At 38.0% G+C, this 14,995-nt stretch overlaps 2 protein-coding genes across 3 annotated transcripts; one reads left to right on the top strand and one right to left on the bottom strand.

The window, feature by feature from the left end:
* Window positions 1-1,146: 1,146 nt before the first annotated feature.
* LOC146305239 (low affinity immunoglobulin gamma Fc region receptor III-like) lies at window positions 1,147-8,656 on the top strand. Its single transcript, XM_084712849.1, has 10 exons — window positions 1,147-1,391; window positions 1,568-1,645; window positions 2,567-2,821; window positions 3,702-3,947; window positions 4,143-4,298; window positions 4,433-4,468; window positions 5,119-5,169; window positions 5,670-5,711; window positions 6,848-6,928; window positions 7,624-8,656. The coding sequence occupies exons 1-9, from the start codon at window positions 1,361-1,363 to the stop codon at window positions 6,904-6,906; spliced, it is 954 nt and encodes a 317-aa protein (XP_084568975.1). The 5' UTR covers window positions 1,147-1,360; the 3' UTR covers window positions 6,907-6,928; window positions 7,624-8,656.
* A 458-nt stretch (window positions 8,657-9,114) lies between these two features.
* Window positions 9,115-14,991, bottom strand: LOC146305238 (butyrophilin subfamily 3 member A2-like). 2 transcript variants are annotated; one of them, XM_084712785.1, is made up of 6 exons: window positions 14,932-14,989; window positions 12,368-12,468; window positions 11,084-11,425; window positions 10,106-10,399; window positions 9,902-10,024; window positions 9,115-9,829 (listed from the first exon to the last, which is right to left on the bottom strand). In XM_084712785.1, exons 2-6 carry the CDS (start codon window positions 12,465-12,467, stop codon window positions 9,255-9,257), a joined length of 1,434 nt encoding a protein of 477 aa, XP_084568911.1. In that variant the 5' UTR covers window position 12,468; window positions 14,932-14,989; the 3' UTR covers window positions 9,115-9,254. The 2 variants fall into 2 exon arrangements, with proteins under 2 accessions (XP_084568911.1, XP_084568910.1); XM_084712784.1 differs by having other exon boundaries at window positions 9,115-10,024; window positions 14,932-14,991.
* Between the last annotated feature and the right edge of the window lie 4 nt (window positions 14,992-14,995).

Here is a 14,995-nt window from a genome sequence, read left to right as displayed (position 1 = left end):
ACCAGACCACATTTCTATACAGAACACAGAAAACAAAGTGAAATAAAATGTCTTAATCCAGTCAACGACTTTGACTCTCCCTGACTGCCTGAAATCAGAGGTGCATGTTGTTCCAGTAGACTGAGAATGAACATGTGTGTGTGTCCTTGTATTGCACTTTCATTTTCAGTCAGTCTGTTTGTTCATGTCCTGTTTTATCAGCTGAAACTGAACTTTTGACCTGCTGCTGTACAAAATACTGCAGTGACACATAAGTCAACGGGCGGGTGGAACGAGGAAGAGAAAAGACTGGATAATAATAAATGGTTACATGGTTAAAAAAAAAAAACGTGTATCCTGTTTGCTGTGACATGAAGCTGATTTACAGCAGAGGGCAGAGTGACACTTTCACTGAGATGGAGTCAAAGGAGTCGGGGTGGGAGGAGCCACAGGGACTTGGTGTGTTTTTCATTGTTGTTTTGCTTTGCTTTTTTCCTTTTTTTTTCTTTTATGGAAAATACTGCCTAACCTGCCTGGATAGACCAAACTGATTCAAACAGGATGTCTAATAATGATTATGAGGTTATTATGATCATGTGTCTTTTTATTAGCATTATATATTTGTATGATTTCTCTTTTTTTCACTACAGGTGCAAATATATCCTCATGTACAAATTCACAAAGTGATTTTGGGTAGGCAAGAGTTTATACTAAGGTGCCTGTAATAAGTGTTAATAATGCTCTCATGAGATGTTTATTAATGTTGACATGTGTTCATAATATCCTAATAAACATATTTAGATTATAAGATATTTATAGCACTTAAAAGAAACTTTTATTATGCACACATTAACACTTAACTAATGCATTTTTGGGGTTACTGGATCTAAAGTGTGAACATTGCTTATTTATTATGCACTCATTAACAATTAATTATGCATTTTAGAGTACCTGATAAGAAGTCTGAACAATGTTTATTAAGGTTAATTAATCCTTTATTATGCACCTATTAACACTTAATTGTGTATTTTGGGGGTCCAGTCTTATTACCACATATTAATGTTAATAAACATCTTTCCTCTTGACTAACACTTATTACAGGCACTTTAATATAAAGTGTCTCTATGACTCATGATAAACCGCATTTAAATGCATTTATTTATTTTCTCTTCACTGTGCAGAGTCGTGTCTAAAAATCAGTTTCTCTGGCGCCACCTGTTTTTTTTTTTTTAAAGCTCAGTGCAGCCGAGTCTCTCTATGAAACCTCAAACCTGCTGCTTCCTCGCTCACCAGAGAGGCAACAGGAAGAGGAGGAGCACGCTGTGACTTACGTGATGAGTTTAATTCAGTCTGATGTTCAGACAGTCAGCGGCGAGGCACCATGAAGGTAACAGCTCTCTGCATCAGACTGTGTGAGTACAGACTCTGTCTAATATACACTAATATAAATAATTACAATAATAATAGAGGTGGAATTGAATGTTTATTGGGTTCAAGACAAATTGTCATAGAACTTGTTTCCAATGATGGAGCAAATATTTCAGACCTTTACATGTTATAATTATGATAAATATGTTATATGTTACAGTATCTCATGAAACTCCAGTGATGACTGTGTTGTTGCTGCTGGTCGCACAATCTCACTTCACTTACTCTCAAAAAACTGGTAAGTCACAATAAGAAAATCAGTCAAACTTTACAATGTGATGTAGATTTTATGTAGTTTTTGCAAAAATATCTACCTGACTTTATTCCACTTTAAACTTCTGTAGTCATGAGGATTTTTGGGACCTAAAAACAGAATTGTTGGCAAAAAAACTTAAACTTTTTATCTTCTATCACGAGTGATAACATCTACATACTATCATGTATGAAGATGACACACAGGATTTATTTAAAGAGACTGTGTGATCATGAAATGCTCGTAGTCTTGTGGTAGACCTGTGTGCGCGTGGTAAAACATTTTTGGCGATCATTTGTGTTTTGAGGTTGCTGCATTTCTATATTTATGCCTTTCACACTTGTGCACAAAGAGTTTAGACCTGTGCATGCCAATGATAATAATAATGATAATAATAATTCCATTCCAGTGAATATCCTGCAGTGAGAAACATGTTGTCTTGACTAGAGATGATTTTTACAGAGGAGGACAGAGGACTGATAGAAAGCTGAACATTATGATGTCACAGTGAAGATGACCTTTGACCTTTTGGATATGAAACATCATCTCTTTATCATTTTATCCCATTAGATATTTGTGTGTAATTTTGTGATACTTGGCATATATATTCTTGCGTTATGTCCAAAATTTTGGTTTGTGACGTCACAGTTACCTTTGAAGGAAAATCCTCAAATTTGGCACAAATGTCCACTTGGACCGATTAGATTTTAGTGGTCAGAGTTCAAAGTGTTCCTGAGATATCCTGTTCACAAGAAAGGGACGGACATGAGGTCCTAGTGACCTGTGACCTAGTAGAGATAATGAATAAATAAATAAACTAACAAAACATCTTGAATTTCTGATCATTTTGAAGACATTTCATTGAATAATATTTGGTTTAATACATCTCATTCTTTGTGTCTGTAGATTTTCCTCAGGTTGTTCCAAACAGACAGCAGCACTTTGAATATGAGTCCATAGATATCAGCTGTGAGGGACTGGAGGGACTGACTGGATGGAGAGTGATGAAGAAGAACAGAGGAGTTATTAAAACTTGTGCTTCTGACTGGTCATCATCGGGACCCTGCAGAATTAAAGATGCCGTTCAAACAATCGACAGCGGAGAATACTGGTGTGAAATGGGAGCAAAGAGAAGCAACACTGTCAACATCACTGTCACTGGTATTTAACCTCTCAAGTTAATTCATTCAGGAAAAGTTTCATTTTTATTCTTTGATCATCTCAGTTTGAAGATTAATTGATTGATTTATCTGGTGTATAAAGTCCCATACAACTTGATTATTCATCTGCCTCCATATTGGCAGCAGGTTTGGAAATAACTGTTCCTTGGCTCCTGTTTAAAAACACATCATGTGCTGGTTTTATGGAACTTTACTTGTTGAAATATTAAAACAATAAATATTTGTCATTGAGTGGGGCGTCCCATTATAACTTTAAAGGCTTCAAAACTTTGAGGTACGCCTCGTGTGTTGATGAGTTGAAGGCAGAGTTGGTGGAGGTGACGGGAAAAGGTCAGTGCACGAGGTAAAAGGCAATTTTAAAACCCTCAGTGTCTGAATGTTTCGATTTGCAGCAAAAATCACACGTATATGGAAGCTCATTTCTGCCACTTAAAGAGAAAATATCTCCATGGTAAGTCATTATTATGTGATGAAAAAAAAGTCAAAATTATGAGATAAAAAGTCAAAATTATTTTATCTCATAATTTCAACGTAATCTCATCATTTTGATAATTTACCATGGGGATAATTTTTGTTAAGCTTCCAGGATATCAATATTCCCTTAGTTCCATAAATCCACTCAGAAATCACAGAAAAAAGACACTTCAGAATCATAAATAAATTAAAACAAATATAGATTCAAAAAACAGGCTTCATCTTATTTCATGATTATCCTCCAGCTCAAAGACAAAGAATAATAATTGGAGTGACAAAATCTTTTAAATCAACCTATTTCATGTTGCATAATCAACATGTTTTTCTTATGTGTTTGCCTATTTTCTGTTGAAATTAACACATTTTTCAAATCATATGTTTTCCAGCTCGCTCTGTGATCCTGGAGAGTCCTGTCCATCCTGTGATGGAGGGAGACACCGTCACTCTGCGCTGCAGAGAGAAGCAGACGTCCTCCAACGTCACCGCTGAATTCTTTAAAGATGGTTACGTCATGGAGAGAAACGCTACAGGAGACATGACCATCCACAGTGTTTCCACGTCTCATGAAGGATTCTACAAGTGCAGCATCTCTGGATCTGGAGAATCAGCAGAGAGCTGGCTGACTGTCAGAGGTGAGACACAACAGTCTTTCAAAATAAATCAATTATTGATCGATGGGGTTTTAACTGATGCCTGAAAAATCGGTGCTGAGGTCTGGGGTTGTTCTAAACTTAAGCTGTATAAAATATGTTTCATTTTAAATATTAGCGTGTATTTTACAGTGTTAGGACTGTGTCTCATATTATGCATTATCAATATCTCTGCAGCAGCTCATGAGGAGCCTCATGTTTCCCCTCAGCCGTCCCTCCCTCACAGCCCTCAGCTCTACCTGCTGCTCTGGATCGGTCTTGGTGTTATCCTGGCGGCTCTGCTGCTGTTGGTGGGATTACTGTGGTGCTGGAGACATCAAACAACCATCAGAGGTAAAGAAATTTTAAAAAAATAAAAGTCACTTCAGTTATCGACACAAAGTATGTTCAGTAAAATGTAACAAAATACAATTCAGTTCTGCATATTTTAGAAGAACCAAAACTGTCCTTTTCTTTTTTTTAAACAGGCACTGCAGCCTATACGTCGGTTCCTCCACAAACAGGTGAGGAACAGTGATGTCACAGGATGCCATTTAAATAACATGCCATGACACATTCTGACACATTTTGCATTTTTGCATGTCATGAATGGTTTTTGGATGTGAAAACAACAGTCAGGTGACCTTCACTGTCACAGAGATCTTCACTGTTACTGCAGTGAAACAATCGGTTTGGTTTCTTTTGGTTAAAATAAATGTTAGTTATGTAAGTCAAGTTACATACTTAAGTTAACTTGTGTTTGTTTGACCCGTCCACCCACCTCACATCCTCAATACACGGACTCCGTCGCTCTTTCAGGAGTGTAAATACAGTCAGTGCAGGTATTTGAGCTGGGGCCCTGTGGGTCGGAGGCCCTCCAACAGTGTGCTGGGTGGAAAACAGGCACTTATAAGTAATTCAGATTGCTACTTTAGAAATACATACATCTGTGTTTCAACAAGAACTAATAAATTAATAAAAATGGTGCCATTTCCTTCATTTCTTCGGGTGTGAGGAACCTCCTTATAAAATCATTGTAGGCTGATCAGAAAATACTGTAATACAGTATCAATATGTCGAGCACCAGAACTGTTCTGATTAGTTCCTGATGTCCATCACACCGTTCTAATTTTTTTGTTGTTGTCGTTTGTGTGTGTTTTTTTTATTCAATCAGCTACAACAACCAGTTCTTCCTCTGTTCGGTCTTCTTGTTCTCCACAAACAGGTGAGGTGTGACTTTTCCATCTATCTTACAACCCTTAATCCAGAAAAGTTGGGACATTGGGTCAAACTAAATCAGCTTATATTCAGTTGCAGTCAAAACAATAGTACAATGATGTGTGTTTTTAATGCAGTTTTTAATGCAGTGCACTGAATCTTTGAATGACATTGTGGATTGCAGTTTTTCACAAAGTGTTGAACCTCACCTCATCCATGCTTGTGAACCACTGAGCCTTTCCAGGACGCCCCTTTAATACTCAGTCATGTTATTGATTAATCTGTTTATGGTTTGAATGTTCCAAACATGGAGTGTTTTTTTTAAGAATCCTTTTTCTTTTGTCGCTCCTGTCTCAACTTTTTTGAAGCAAGTTTTTCAGTTTGAGCACCAAACGTCTTGTCTTTGTAGTCGATTGAGTACATGTCAAAACTTTTGTGACAGTTTTTGTTTTTTATAAATTACTGTCAGCCTCTTTAACTACCTGCTGTGTTTGTATGATGTTTCAGAGGCAACATATGCTGTCGTCACCAAACCCAAGAAGGCCGAAGGTAATTATCTTGACATTTAAGTTTGCAGCCCTGTGATCGAACACGGCTTTGGCGTCACAACCAGAACATGGTTAGAAGCACTATATTAAGCAGTATAAGTCAGAGCATTCGTTCCTATAGTGACAGTTTGAGCTTCTGTTTTAGCAGCTCAGACAAAAACCACACAGAAGAAACCCACGTACAGAAAAAGGTAGATGGGCCTCTCGGAGTAGCAGCTCTCATTTTTGGCTGATGCACACGTAACATTTATTCTTATCGGAACACCGAGTGCTTCTTTAGCCGCCTTGCGGCCTCATTTTCTTTGCGAGTGAGTGGGCGGTCAGTATTATAAATAAATGACTTGTTGTCTTCTCATGAATTTGGACCCTTATTTTCTCACAAATACATTACAGCTATAGATGCACCTGCATTATAGTAAGTAACATGGAAGAACAGTAAAATCAATAGGGCTGACGAGTAATTTAGTGTTTAATAGTAGAAATTACATTACATCATTTTGACATGTTGCAAATGATGATTGATTTTGAGATCTGTAATAAAGTATGAACAGAGGTTAGTGATAAAAGTTGAATAGTTGTAATTAAACGACACATACCTCCTATGAGCATCACCACTGAGAAATTAATTGCTGATATCAAGAATGAACTAAGAGTACAAATACAAACAGTAAGTGAACAGGTGGAATAGGAAATAGGAAAATAGAAATTAATAGTAATAAATTAAAATCAAAGACTCTAATTTGTAAGTAATGACAAGATATTGTACATTCTGATGTGTTTTGTCAAACTCAAATGACCAAAGTGCTCCTTCTTTCTGAAAATTTGAAGGACACGGTCGAACACAATCAGTTGTTTTAGGAATTGCAAGCATTCCCATTCTTTACTGCATCGAGGCAGTTATTTAAAGTGTTTTGGCACAGTTATTAAGTTGGATATCATCTGCATAAAAAAAAAATAATTAAAAAAAACCAAAATCAAAATTGTGCATGGTGTGTCTCAACACATTAGAGACAGAAAAATAAATGGGCTAATCATTGAGCCCTGTGGTACACCTCATGTAAGCATAACCAGATCTAACCAGCCGGTCTTTAAATCACTGTTCAGTAATATATTTATTTCTCCATGTGTCTCTGTCAGATCAGGGTGAATCCTTGCACACACCTGTTTACCACACCTTAAGTCTGGGGAGTGTTTGACATTTCTGTCCACCATGAAAAGGTAAGACTGATGAACTGGAATCTGATGTGTTTGCTGGAATAAAAAAAATGTGGGATGGCAGGTAACTAAAATGTTTTTTGTTTTTTTTTCCTGTATTTTAAATTGAGAATACGAAGCTATATCATTCAGGTTACTGAGGTCATGGAAGTAGTTTAAATTTTACAGTTAATGCATAGCTTTGCATTTATGCAATATTAAATTTAAATCTGGCAAATCCGGCATGTTTGCAAATAAATAAATTTGCTGTTATTGTTTGGATTTTTAATTTCTTTTGTATGAGTGATTGAACAGTTAACTAAATAAATTTCTCCTAAAAATTAAAAAAAAATCAAATAATGATTTAAAATGTCCCTTTTAGGCATTGGTATATTTAAAATACTACCTGGTCCAGAATCTCCTGGTCAATTCATATTGTTACAAAGCAATTAAGAGTCTTCAAAATTATTGAAGGTCATACAGATGTCAGATGTCAAGAATACAATTCTGGTGTGGAAAGCAAATTCATTTATTTTTAAACATATAAGTAGCCAGATTCAAATATATTGAGATAAGGGATATGGGAGATAAACATGCAGCTATTGATTAGGGGGATTTATGCATCTTAATCTTAACTGATGATAAAATTAAGATTTTTAAGCTCAAATGCATGAACATAAACACGATGACAGTTTTTGTTTCGTGTGTGTGTCTTGCAGGTTACAGTGAGCAGAAACACCTGACTGAGGGACGGAGGAGAGACTCTTTAAAGGAAGGAAGGACCTGATAAAACCACACACACACACATCTGTAGAATTAATGCAGACACCCTTTTTTAACCGCCTCAGCTGAAGAATAAAAGTTTTATCACAGAAAACAAGAGCATCAGTTGAGTGGTTGTGTTTGTTTATTACAAAATGCAAATCAAATATATTAAGAAACAGTTAAATCTCAGGTCATGTGCACGTGTAAAGACTTGACCAGAAGGGGTTCTTCATCATCACCATCATCATCTGAGGGTTAAAGCTTCAGCTAACTCCCAGCATCACTGTCTATTTTCACTTCATTAGAGCAAAACCACATTGTTCTCTGTTCTCTGTCCTCCGCACGCATCTGAAAACGCTGTTTACAAGAACAGAGCTGCTGCTGTCTTTAATTGCACTCGCTGTGGCCTCTGTGGTCGACAGTGTGACAATCGCCTGTGTGATATTAACCTGGAAGTTGGTTTTAATATCTCTGTCATAAACCATCAACACGGTGCAAACACACGACCTCTGGAGAGTGGAAACAGTGGAAACCACCTCGCCTCACTTTGACTTGAGTCTGTCTGTTTATTATTTCAGACTAAATTCATGTAATAAATATACAACAAATTATAACAAAACTTTTAAAGAACAGTTGTAAATGTTTTGACTGTTCTAAAACAATAAGACACTGAAATTCTTGTTTTAAATCTCGTGTTGTTGATCACTGGTAAAAGACAAGAAGGCAAAACAATTGAAATGACTGGTGATGAAGATTTACATTTACAGTACAGTGCTGCCACCCAGTGGGAAACCATTATTATAATGATAGAGGTGGTTATGACACAGTTTTATGTGAGGAATCATGTCCAGTGAAATAAATCCTGACAGGAGGAGGCAGGACTCTGGTGTGAAGTCCTCCAAAGTCCCCCTCAGGTCAGTCCCTCCAGGATTTTGCAGGTTTACTTTGGGATTGTTGTGCCTGATTTCTACACAGCTCTTCTAAAAATGTTGTGATCCTTTTTGATTTACTTTTCAACTTTCAAGTAAAACCACACAGTGTCCTGAGTATCCTTAACAAAAAGTCACAGGACTACAAAAATTCTGACAAAACATGCTTTATTTGTAATTTGTATTTATTCCACAAAGAAGCAGAAACTCAAACTCCAAATTTATGAAATCTAAAAGTGCACAGAGAATTCATGAACATCAATAACAATGACAAGCACTTAGTTATTTTCAGTATCTGTGACTAAATAAAAAAATATAAAAATACACAATAGCAAATTATAAAACTGATTTGGTTCATTTAGACTGTTAGTCGTGGGAAGCTCCAGTGATTGGTCAAATTTGTGTCGAAGTATCGTGCAGAATTCACAGGGATTACTTCAATCTACATGAACTGTTCTGTGAGGGACTGTCTGGTAAACATTATCATGTCTACTAAATTGCATTGCTATGCTATATATTTGCTCCTAACAGTCATAAACCACACGGCCACTAGAGGTCCCTGTCAGGTAAATTTAAACAAACAATCAGTCCTTTCCTTCTTCTGGTGACCACGGCCTCTATGATGATGAATAAATGATAGTTTGTGGTCTTGCAGTTCATCCTGTTTTCATTTCAGCTGCTGCACTGAATTTCTTCACAGTATCTACGACTGTTTGATCCGGATTGTGTTTCTTTTGAATTCCGTCCCTCTGCTCCTCTATATCCAACAGCTGTTTATTAATTTGCTCCTTTAGATTATCTAACACTTTCTTCTTCTCTGTCACTACACAAACACCACGATATATAGCTTTAAAAATCATGTCTGTGTCCTGGATTTTTTTCTCAACCTCATTGTCACCTGTATCAAGATTTGTGTTTGTATCGGGACACTTGTCATTCTGTTTCTCTTTTGGGTATTTCATATTATTTCCTTCTGACTGACTCTGGCTCTCATGTCTCTGTCTTTCTACTCTTTGTAATACGAGGTCAAGCATCTGCTTCTCCACAGTCGCCTTGTGATCCACTAAAAAATTAAGCACTGCTTCCACATCTTTGCGTTCTTCCTCTACTTTATTTAACTGTAAATCTAGATTTGTCTGTTTCTCATCCAAATCCTTGACCTGCAGTATTTCTCTTTCCTCCTCTCTGAGTGGGTGAAGTTCTGTGTTGTCACCTGAAATAAAGTTGTTTCCTGTTGAAAAGCAAAGACAAACTGTAAAAATGGAGGACAGACCCAGATTACTCTCATTAATGACAAACTTACTTTTTTGTGTCTGTCTCCGTTTCCACACAATGAAGACAACTCCAAGAATAACCATGAAAACTAGATTCAAGCTGATGATGACGATGTGAGCAGTATAACTACATGGAGCACTGAAGACATCATCTGTAAGAACAGTCAGAACTTAGAACTCAGAGATCTGATCGTAAAACAGTGAACACAGAAATGCAGAACCCATTTTTCTACCTGGAACATGGATCTGTGTCTCTCTGGTCTGGTTGATGTCCTTCTGTTGGACTCTACAGGTGAAGTTGTTTCTGTGTCTCTCCTCCACAGTCACTCTGCTGCTGACAGTATAGAGACCATCAGGACCTCTGACTGTCTCTGTAGGTCCAGCAGAGAGGACGTGTCCCTCACCGTCCAGCCACAACACCTCAGGCTCTGGATACCAGCCTTCAGACTCACACTGGAGAATCAGTCGACTGATGTCTTTGTCATTTTCAGTCCTCATTACACTGACAATAAGTGAGGAGACCGCCCCTAATGATAAGGAGAAGACAGACTAAAAATTCTTGAAAAACATGAGTCATCTTGTATAATTCAGGCATAAAAAAATGTTCAAATGCTCTCTGATTCTGGCACCACTGTAAATACTTTTGGTTCCATTGATTGTCTATAATTTTAGGTGTTTTTAGACCAAACAGTTCTGGGAACTTTGAAGAGGAACTACCCGCTAGGGAGTTGGCTGAGGAACTACACACCTTCAGGGACTTCCTTCTGTTTTCATTTGCACCAAAACTTAAAGTGACACAAGATCTGCTTTGGTTGTTGTGGCCTCTAATTTTCTTAATATCCTCTTTCAGTTTGACAGTCTCCCTGCACCATGCGGCAGGCACACATTGTGATTCTTCCATTGTAAAAATGCTCAAAAAAGCCTGGATTTTTGTTACAGTTGTGTGGAATTGTTTGTGACACCAACATAAAAGTAATTTTTATACAGGGTTTTAAAAAATGGTTGCTTTTCCTGCATTTGCTCTTGTGTTGGCCAATCAACGTACACTCACTCACTGTGCTTGGATTTATCACTGTTCCTGAGGTATGGAAACGATAAAAAAAAAGGGAGGCCTCCAAGTTCTAGCTCCTAGAACTATGGAAAAGTTCCTCTGGTCTGAAAAACACCTATTGATGTTCTGCCCTATAAAGCCAATAAGTTTGTCCACTCACCAACAACAAGCTTAACAGAAGATTCACTATTCGGTGTCGGAATGAAGCATCTGTACGTTGCCTCATCTGTGAGTTTTACTTTGTAGAGTTTCAGTGAAATGTCTCCACGTTTCAGATGGTTGATGGACAATAACGTTCTCCCTTCATAGGATGGATGTTTTTTAGTCTCCAGTTCCACACCGTCACGCCACACATGGACAAATCTAGGATTCAGGTCAGCTCTCGACCACTCTACAGTCATTTGTGAAGCATCCACAGTAGATTCCAGATGGCATGGTAACGTGATGTCATCACCAAGGAAGGCGACAATTGGCTGTGATGGACCAATCACCTGAGACTGACCTGAAATGAAAAACACAAGAACACATGTACCTCATTTTAAGAAACAAAAATTGATATATGTCCCAGCCACAAACTCCCCAGCAGAACCGGCACTACAAAAGCAGAGAAGAAGTCCACAAACAGGATCCTGGTGTAGGTTCCTGCAGAGTCCAGCTGCTGAAGGATGAAGTGGAGGACCATGTTGACAGCACTGTCTACAGACCTGTTGGCTTTGTAGATGAACTGCAGGTTGTCCAGGAGTTGGTCTGTGGCTTTGAGGTGGGACAGGCCAAGGCGCTCAAGAGAGATCAGGGCGATGGGTCTGCAGTCATGAAGCCCTGTGGTCCTTGTTTTTTTTTCCAGGGGGATGGAGATAATGGTGGAGGTCTTGAATGGAACATGTGTCCAAGTTCTTTACTTTAGACTCCTAGTCCCAGGGGATAGGACATAGGAGTTGGAGGTAGGAATAGGGGTTCAGGTGAGGTTAGAGCCAGGCTCAGGTCCGGGGCAGGGGTGTGGTTAGTCTAACAGAGAGTTGTTGTACATCCCAAAGGTGTAGCTCAATGTACACAGGCACTGGTAAAACAATAAAACTCCTCTAGTTATAAAAATCTCAAAATAAGATTAAAAAAGTGTCCCATACAAGACAGTTAATCAGTTCAGAATAGGTACTGAAAATTAGTTTAAGATTCAGATTCAGAGTCAGGTTTTGGGATAGGACGGTGTTTAGGGTTCGGCGTGGGAGTCGAGATGTAAATAGGGTTAGGTATCGCGATAGGGTTATTATAATGACATCTGGCATTTGCTCTCCAAATGGAACATTCTTGTTATTAGTGGACCTGAGGTAAGATGTGTAGTTTGTGTAAATCTATATCAACATGACAACAGTTTGGAGCAAAAATGTCTTATACTGTGTGCAGTTCAATGATTACAGATTCTGAAACATGTTACTGACAACTTTACCTCGACAGTGATGTACCAGCAACAGGAAGACAACAGTCTGATGGACGACTGAAGCACAGATGTGAGGTTTAGACGCCCATCCCTCCTTCAGGAAAAACATCCTACAAATGAAATTGATAAAAAAAGGTTATGAAAATTTCTGTGAAGGACACATACACTTTACATTCAGGCAAAATAACAAAATCAGTAATAATCAGTGCTGGGCTGTCAGGGCCATCAGGACCTTCTCTGCTGGATCTGTCAAAATTAAAATCACATATTGTTTCAGAATTTCATTAACGTGTGTCTGAATTCAGTTACTGAATGCCGTCTAAAGGCATCACAGCTCTGTGGACCAGAACTAGTGGTATCACTAGCCTTTCACTGTAGTCCAAAGTTGCCATTTGATTAGAGCTTTGACTGACCGTATCATCAGCCAATCAAATTTTGATAAGGGCCCTGCAATGTGTCTGTGCTAGGCCCTTTAACGGATTGGGAGTAAACTAACCCACGCCCTGATCGAAACTCGGACACCGAATTTATACCTCCTACTGATTACAAGTGATGGGTGAGTCTAACTTGTTCTGTTTGTTACTGAAGGCCCTGACTGAAACCCCACGGTGCACAACTGATGATGATAATAAAAAAATCAGCTGTATTTGTCTGTATAATAAGACAAATAGGAGTAAGAATATTTCCTCTTTTGTGAGAGAAATTAGCTTATTTTCTCCCAGCTCTATGGCATTTAACCACAATTGTCTTTGTGTGTTTTTTTTTTTTTAACTGGCTGTAGCAGCTGGTATGTGAGAAATATTTTTGAGCCATTACTACTTTGATTCTGGTGCCCAACATCACAGTATGATGCCATTTTCACATCACCATATTCACTGTGTGGACTGAGGTGATTTCTGTTTGTCTTGTGACGGCCACAGGCCTCAGGTCAGTTCCTGTTCCTGCCTCTGCTTTCTCTTGCAGGTTCCCTCCTGGTTGCTTGCCCCTCCCTCCTCGTTGGTGGATTGCTTTCACCTGGGCATGGTTTTTAAAAGCCTGGGAGAATCCAAGATGACTCTCTTTCTCCCTCCTGGAAGGCTGCTGCCTTTCAGGCACCCACTGGTTTTGTTTGGTCTGGACTTGGTTTAGCTTAGCCTTGGTTTCCTTTTACACATAGTTTATGTTAGCACACACATTCACAGCCCCCAACACACCACTGGTTCCCAAACTCAGTCATTTGGTTCTTTATGTTGCTTTACTTTCAATAAATTAATTATTTGTTTAAAAGCTGACCTCCCATCTTTGTTATGCTCTCCAACAAGCTGCACATAACAGTCTCTTTGTTTTGCCTCCAGCCAACAATGTAATCACGATGTTGGCTTCCTATGGGTTTAATTCCAAGGCAATACGTATTTTTGTAAATATTCTCTGCACTACTCAAGCTATGATTTCTTTTTAGCAAGGTTAACTTTCATATTGAGAAGCAGAATCAACTTTACTGGCCAAGTACATGCAAGAAATTCAACTCTGTTTTTTGTTAAGAAATAAAAATTGTGCAAAGAAATACACAGAACAAAAATGTGAGCACAACTGGCTGATGTCAGATAATCTTGCAGGTGAAGAAGCCAGGTTTCTGAGCTGGCGTGGTTACATGTGTTCAGCTGTAGTGAGGCGAGTTGGATACACTGCCAAATTCTCGTAAACAGTGACTATGTTTATATGCACATTTTTTTTTTTTTTTTGCATTTATTTTGTTTTGTTGTTAATGAAAATTAATATTCTACTAATATTCCATTTGCATGGGTTAAGGCGGGTGAAGGTAGTGAAATAAACATTAAATTCACAGGCACCAGGTCAGTTGAACATTCCTGCAGTCAGCAAACTAAACTGCACATTATAAAGTGTTTTATTGTGAGCAGTCATAGACACACTTGCAGGTAAATCAGCATTTTTACATACCACACCTGTCAGGTGGATGGATTTTCTTGACAAAGTGCTCACTGATACAGATTTGTTTGTGAACAGAATTTGATAGAAATAAACCTTTTGTGTGCACGGAGGAAGTCAAAGTCTTTTAACTTCTTTCAGCTTCTTTTCAACTGGTGAAAAATGCAAGGAAAAACAAAAGTGTTGCATTTATATTTTTGTTAACTGTAAGTGTTGAATATGAATATTTATGGAGTGGATGATTTATGTGCACCACACAGATCTTTGCATGCAGAATTTTTAAATAAGGTGAAAGTGCAGGATGATATGTTAAAAAAAAACACTGCATGTAAACAGTAAAAATATAAGCTTATCTATAATGGAAGTATGTATGTGTACTGGTGACATGTGCAGTCAGTCAACAACAACAATTCTACATAATTTTTGTTGACACAAACTTAAAATTGTAGTCAAGTGTGTTTGAGACTACACTTTCACTGGTGTTCAGTCACATGATACGTCACAAGTGTTCTGAATTAAAGCCATTAGTTTAACTTTAAAATAATAACTTCAAAATGCATCGTAAAACTAAAAACAAATGATAAACAAGTGGTAATGGTTTCCCATTAATTACATTAACACAAAAATAACACATTGTATCAGCCTACCTGTTGAGCAGTTCAGTTCTGTCACTCCATCATAGACACTGAATCTCCACGGTCAAAGTTCCCA

Source organism: Lutjanus erythropterus, chromosome 23 (assembly GCF_056507025.1).
Source record: "Lutjanus erythropterus isolate fLutEry1 chromosome 23, fLutEry1.hap2, whole genome shotgun sequence".
Classification (NCBI taxonomy): domain Eukaryota; kingdom Metazoa; phylum Chordata; class Actinopteri; order Lutjaniformes; family Lutjanidae; genus Lutjanus; species Lutjanus erythropterus.
Note: the sequence above shows the minus strand (reverse complement) of the source record. Positions and strands in the feature narration are given on the sequence as shown.